At 43.0% G+C, this 7,500-nt stretch overlaps 1 protein-coding gene across 1 annotated transcript; it reads right to left on the bottom strand.

Annotated features, from left to right (window-relative positions):
* Positions 1-70: 70 nt before the first annotated feature.
* On the bottom strand, positions 71-6,089 carry LOC125039984 (protein FAM200A-like). Its single transcript, XM_047634390.1, has 5 exons — positions 4,411-6,089; positions 3,965-4,090; positions 3,505-3,556; positions 3,323-3,379; positions 71-121 (listed from the first exon to the last, which is right to left on the bottom strand). Exons 1-5 carry the CDS (start codon positions 6,087-6,089, stop codon positions 71-73), a joined length of 1,965 nt encoding a protein of 654 aa, XP_047490346.1.
* Between the last annotated feature and the right edge of the window lie 1,411 nt (positions 6,090-7,500).

Raw genomic sequence — 7,500 nt, 5'->3', positions numbered from 1 at the left:
CAATACCACATCAAATGACTCGGGCGCATGTCGCTACAAAGTGAACATGTATTCAATAAACAAAAGCATGTTAGGCATCTTTATATGTGATTCTTATATCAAGAGACATACGACACGATTCCTGATGAATGAAAATGTAAATCTCCGAGATGTTCGCGAAATGTATTGCAAGATATCGCGCCCTGATTGGCTGGCCGAAGTTTATCACTCTTATCCAGGGAGAGACATACAAAGCGAAAAGATGTTTCTACAGGTTCCAGCAAGGGTTATGAATATGCTTCAAAAAAAGCCTTTACAACTGTTTCTAATATCCTGCTGGCTTGTGATACATGACATGCATTTGATAGCAGGCCTACCAACCTGTATTAAATCGGCCACTTCTTTTCACTGTCCTTCGTTCCGTATTATCATAATAATTCGTGCATGGAATACACCGATACTTATTATACCATATATATATAAATATATATATATATATATATATATATATATATATATATATATATATATATATATATATGTGTGTGTGTGTGTGTGTGTGTAAAAACATATATACCTGAAAATATATATATATATATATAAATATATATCTATCTACATATACATAAATACATACATATATACATACATATATATAAATATATATAAATATATATGTATAAATAAATGTATATACATCATATTAAGTTATACATATATATACATACATCTACAGTATGCAGACACACACACACACACACACACACACACACACACACACACACACACACACACAGACACACACACACACATATATATATAGAGAGAGAGAGGAATATATGTATTTATGCAAGTATATTTATGTATGTATTTATATTATATATATATATATATATATATGTGTGTGTGTGCGCGTGTGTGCGCACACACACACACACACACACACACACACACACACACACACACACACACACACACACACACACACACACACACACACACACTCACACACACACATATATAAACATATATATATATATATATATATATATACATATATATATATACACACATGTGTTTGTGTGCGCGCGTGCGTGCTTGTGTAAGTGTGTGTATGTGTGTGTATGTGTGTAAACATATCATAAGGGGGCATACGCATGGCTCCGCTTTGCCGCGCCCAACCTCTGAGCAAGTCTCCATGCAGCATTCCTTCCCACTCCCAGCACATCTTGGCAGTTCTGATCGACTTGCTTCAGCCAAGAGTTCCGTGGCCTTCCCCTTGATCTTCTCCAGCCTGGGTCAACCCTCTCGGAGATGACCCTATGAGCCAGATCTTCCTCAGAAAAACGAGCCACGTGCCCATAGAGCTGAAGTTGGCGCTCTCGTATCAGACTGGTAATAGGTCTTGAATCAGTCTCGTGGAGTATCCTCTGATTGGACTCATGGTCCCTCCAGGTATACCCCATGACTCTGCGAAGACACTTAGTACCAAAGGAGTCAAGACGGGCCTTCAGAGCACTGTTCAGTGTCCAGGTCTCACACACATACAGTAAGACCGGGATCACCAGTGCTCTGAAGAGCCTGATCTTAGTTCTCCTAGTCAAATACTGACAAGCGCTATATACTCCTATTGAGTGAGTCTATAACGCCGTAGGCCAGTCCGAGTCGTCGAGTGACTTTCCGGTCGGAACCTCCGTCGCTTTGCACTACACTACCAAGATAAGTGAAGCTATCCAGGACCTCAATGTTCTCGCCACAGGCATACACAGACTGAACATCGACATCCAAAAAGTCCCCAAATTCCTGAACCTTGGTCTTTGTCCAGTTGACTGCGAGTCCAAATGGCTTCGCCTCCTAATGCAGCGCCTCGAGAGCTACTTCCAGGACCTCCAATGTCTCTGCTAGAATCACTGCATCATCAGCAAATTCGAGGTCTGTAACCTTGAAATTACCAATCGATTCCCCACAGGAACTACGGTTCACGGCAACGCCAAGTATCCAGTCCATCCAAGTATTGAAAAGGGTTGGGGCCAGGACACATCCCTGTCTCACCCCAGCAGACACAGGGAAAAAGACAGAGATGCCCTCCCCACACTTGACAGCACTCTCGGTATCTGTATACAGGCCAGACAGCAAACCAATAATCCCAGGGGGGATCCCACGAGACCCAGAGACTCTCCCGGTGCACTGAGTCGAAAGCTTTCTTGAGATCAACATAAGCTGCAAGCATACCTTGTTGAAACTAAAGTCGGCGTTCCACAAGGACACAAAGTGCTAAGACCGGGTCCATAGTTGCCCTCTTGGGTGTAAAACCAGACTGCTCAGGTCTCTGTGCTCGTAATAGGTGGTCGCGCACTTGTGCCAAAAGCAGATGAGCGAGGACCTTGCCTGGTACGCTAAGCAATGTAATACCTGTGTAGTTGCCACTGTCCTTTTGGTCCCCTTTTCCTTTCCAGATAGGGATGACCAAGCCCCTTTTCCAGTCAGGAGGAATGGTACCAGTCTCCCAAACGGTAGACAGGACTGCATGGAAACCACAGACCATGGCTTCTCCACCCGCCTTCAACAACTCCACAGCAATCCCACAGACACCAGCAGCCTTTCCGCTCTTCAGCCTAGAGACCTGCCCTTCTCACCTCTTCAATGGAAGGTGGTGCCTCACTGATTGGTGGATCAGCCACTAGTGGCTGTGTGCCAGCCAACGGGAGTTGTGAAGATGGGGGATCGACCCTATACAGTTGCTATAAGTACTCAGACCAGCGGGCCCTATACTCACCCGGCTCTGACATAATGCGACCATCCTCTGCCCTCACCGAGCCCAATTGAGATGGACTTTGACCGGAATTCTCTTAGGGCTTGGAAAGCAGGTCGAAGGTCATTTTGGGCAAAATGACTTTCCAACTCGTCCACCATGCCCCTAATGTACCTCTCTTGGTCCATTCTCAAAGAGACCCTAGCAGAGCGAGACAGCTCCCTGTGCAAGGCATGGTTCTCATCCAGTCTGGCAGCACAACTCATCTCTATAGTGTTCAGTGTCTCGTCCGAGACTACACGCCTCCTTCGTCGAGGTCGGACCCCAAGGCACTCCTCGGTAGCTGACAGAGTTTCCTGCTTAAAGGTATCCCACAGTTCAGCAGGGTCGTGTAGTGTGCCAAACGCTTCAAACCGATTTGAGACTACCACTGCATACTCTTGAGCCACCTCCTCACTCTTTAGCAACAACAAGTCTGTCGTCGGTAGCAAAAAACTCAGCACTCCTAAAAGCTCTACAGTTCTGAAGGATCCTCCAGTGAGTATCCACGAGAATATGATATCTTTAGCTACAACGCCAGTATTGGAGTACCAAGACCAGCGGTGTAGATCTTGTCTCTTGTACCATGAGCCCGCAATCCTCAGCCTCCTAGATCTTGCAAAGTCTAAGAGGTATGAGCTATTGGTGTTCCTAGTACCAGAGCCATAGGGACCGATGCATAGCTCGTATCCTTCCCTGTCAGTGCCAGTGACTGCATTGAAGTCCCCCAAGACCATGAGGGTGTCCCCCCGGGGACACTGATCCACTATAACAGGGCTACTGGACCTTTATAAGCAAAGGTCCAGTTAGACAAGCTCCAATGTACGCATAGGTCCGGAAATTTTTATTACATGAAATATAAAAAAGAAAACAATCTCATAATTTTCCCTGAAAAAAGACCCTGGCTGTTGTGGCGCCTTCCTTCAAATCACTCACTCACTCATTCATAACTTTCCTTGAAAAAAAGACATTGGCTGTTGCGGCGCCTTCCTTCAAATCACTCACTCACTCACTCATTCATAATTTTCCTCGAAAAAAAAGACATTGGCTGTTGTGGGGCCTTCCTTCAAATCACTCACTCACTCACTCATTCATAACTTCCCTGAAAAAAGACATTGACTGTTGTGGTGCCTTCCTTCAAATCACTCACTCACTCATAACTTTCCCTCTTAGATTTTTTTTTTTTTTTTTTACAAATTCCTCTCCCTGTGTTCTTCCTTATCAGTCACACCCAACAAGTCCTGGCAAGATTCTTTCTTGCTTGCATCGTGATATAGATAAAAGTTATCCTCAGTGAACACTCCACTGCTCTCTCCTGGGCTGTCATGTTATTGGCAAGAACTATGACCTCTCAAAACAAAATCTCAAAACTTTTAGAAACCTCTCAAGACTTTTTGAAAATGAAATTAAGAACTTAGAAATGAAAAAAAAATCAACACTACAGCAAGGATTTCAAAGCTGTGGTGTTGATTTTTTGTCATTTTAAAAAGTCGTTTTTCTCAATTAAGCTTAGTGAGAAAAATTACACTTCTTGTTCCTTATCAACTCGCTGAATCTCGGTACTAATTTGGTGACAGCCAGTCGAATACAGTGGTGGAGGTGTTCAGAAAGCAGACTCACAGGAGTAAGTGGAGCCAAACATTGTGAGAATTTGCACTGCTAGTCTATGAAGAGTAGGGAAATTAGCAGGGGATCCTTCCTTTGACCAAAATGTTTCTGGTGAACAATCACAGAGTATTTGTTTCAGCTCTACATTCTCTTGAAAGTCAATGATTTCCAGTTGGATTTTTGCAGCATCTACCCATTTGCAGGCGAGTTTTGCTTCGTCTGAATATTCTGTTATATCTGTCACTAGAAAGGGGTTTTGAATGAACAGCAGCAACTGATTTCCAAGAACAAAGTCATCAAAGCGCACCTTGAAATTATTGATTAGGTTCTCAAGAAATTGAACATGGTTAGTACCTGTTTCATCATTACGTTGCTCCAAAAGTCTGGGAAAATGCAAAAGTTGGCTTTGAATATTAGTTTTGAAAAGATCCATTTTCTTCTGGAAAGCACGAATTACTGAGATCAAATTGAAGATGGTGTGGTTTTCCCCTTGAAGTTTGACATTAAGATCATTCAGATGTGACATCATGTCTGTCAAAAATCCAACAGTTTCCATTTTCTTGTCATCTTTCAAAAAATCAGAAAATGCATTTGCCTTCACACTGTTTTGATTTTCGAGGAAAGTCTGTAACTCCTTCCTAATTGCCCAAAATCGCTCCAAAACTCTTCCCTTACTTAGCCATCTCACATTGTTGTGCACTAGTAAATCATCATGGCTTGCATTGACCTCGGTAAGAAAGGTTCTGAGTAGACGATGTTGGAGTGCCGATGTAGATCGAAGGAAGTTTACTAGCTTCATGATAGTCTCCATGACTTCTCTATATTCATCTCCAAGACTAGCACACAGTACTGATTGGTGGATTATGCAGTGGTAAGTTATCATGTTAGCATTATCTTCTTTTAATCTTGCAACTAGTCCCTTCTCTCGCCCAACCATAGCTGGGGCTCCATCTGTAGTCAGTGAAAATATGGATTTAACATGAATATTTCTTGATTCTAACATGCCTTTCAAAGCTCCATAGATATCCTCTCCTCGTGTTCTTCCTTTGAGATCAGTCACACCCAACAAGTCCTGGCAAAATTCTTTCTTCCTTGCATCATAATATCTAACAAAAACCATGAGTTGAGCATGGTCAGTACTGTCTGTTGATTCATCAATAGCTAGTGAGATACACGGTGCTTCTTTCAGTCCTAAATCAAGTTGCAACATAAGATCATTAGCCAATAGTTCTGTTCTCCTCATTGATGTGGAATCAGATAATGGAATCTGCTTTATTTTATCTTTAATTTCATTCTTCTGTCTACCATCAAACAATGTATCAACAGTTTCCAGCATACATTCTTTCACAACTTCAGCGTCAGCGAAGGGTTTCTTGTGTTTTCCCAAGATCCAAGCTATCCTCAATGAACACTCTACTGCTCTCTCCTGGGCTGTCATGATACTGGCAAGAACAATGGTTGATCTTTCATACTGCGATTTTAGCTTATTTATTTTATTTTTTCTCTCTTCAGTTCCTTGCTGATACATCTTTTCAAATCCACTGTGTTTAGTTTCATAATGGCGTTTAAGATTACTGCTCTTTACTAAGGCAACGCTTTCGCAAATTGGCTTAGAGCTGGTTGTAGGAAGAGTGAAAGCATACTGTTGTATCCATTCTTCCTTGAAGGAACGATTTTCATCATCAACCTTTCTTCTCCTCGAACACGCCATGTCTCCTGTAAATGAAAAAAAAACGTGTTACAAATTTACCAGTTGGTTTATCACAACAACCTTTGACCTTGGCGAGGTCAAAGTGTTTGCCGTGTCATACCCAATGTGTCTACCAAGGTTCGTTTTGATCCGTTCACCCGTTCGGCCACAGTAGTTCGGACACACAGGCAGACAGACAGACAGACAGACAGACAGACAGACAGACAGACAGACAGACAGACAGACAGACAGACAGACAGACAGACAGACAGACAGACACACACAGACAGACAGACACACACACACATTCAAAACAATACTACACCCCAAGGGGTGAAGTAATTAATGTTTACCGGTCATCATTATGTGTGTCAGTAAGAAGAATTGAATCTGTTACCAATTATTCAATTTGTCCCATCTGATTTTTTTTTTTTTTTTTTTTTTTTTTTTCACCTGTCTACGGGCTCCATAGCAAAACGCGCTCCTCCTGCAGCCTGTGAACTCTCGACGCAAAATCGACGTACATATGCCACATAATGAGAGCCAAAAGTATTTTATAACTTCCAGCCATGGCTGGTTGTGCTGCTCAACCAGCAATGAGTGCTGGCTGGTTGAGCAGCACACCCAACCCCATATTTTAAGCAGGCTAGCACACCCTGAATATACGCCCCTGCTACCAACGTACTCCTGAATTATTCCTGAACAAATGCAACTACTGATAGGAAGCCTAAGATAAATTCAGACTTGTCCAGAACATCTCACGTCAAAGTTTACCCTTGCCTCGCCAGCCATGTATGTAAACAACAGAAGCCAGCTGATTTTTCTAATTTTCTGTTAATGCAAAAGCAATAACAGAAAATGTTATATCATAGGAAAACTATTCTAAATATATATAGTCAAAGTCGACCAAAAAAAAAAAAAAAATTGCAAGATACTTTCACCAGGACCTTCATGCTATTTAACTAGAATTTTCTCTTCCTGGGGTCTGAGGTCCAACTGCAACACTCAGAAGGTCCGGATCCGGACCGCGGTCCGCCAGTTGAGTACCCCTGCACTATAGAGTCAAGTTTGGTGTAGAACATCTCTTTCTCTTTAAGCCCACTTCCCTCAGTAGGAGCGTAAAATGCCACTAGAGATATGAAGCCCAAAGTGTGCTTCATTCTCACAAGCAGAATGCGCTCGTCAACAGGTGTAACCTTCTTGACTGAGGAACGGAAGCGGTCAGATACAGCCACCGCGACTCCCCTAAGGCGCGCACCATTGCTACAGCCAGACCAGTAGTAGGTATAACCCCCACTACTGGTCTCACCACTACCAGGCCGTCGCACCTCAGAGAGAGCAGCGATGGCAATCCCCAGCCTCCCCAGCTCCCCCGACAACAAAGGCAGTCGATCATCCTCCGAGAGACTGAGGATGTTCCAGGCCGCTACAC

Source organism: Penaeus chinensis, chromosome 28 (genome assembly GCF_019202785.1).
Source record: "Penaeus chinensis breed Huanghai No. 1 chromosome 28, ASM1920278v2, whole genome shotgun sequence".
NCBI classification, from domain to species: Eukaryota; Metazoa; Arthropoda; class Malacostraca; order Decapoda; family Penaeidae; genus Penaeus; species Penaeus chinensis.
This window is presented reverse-complemented; position numbering and strand designations above follow the sequence as displayed.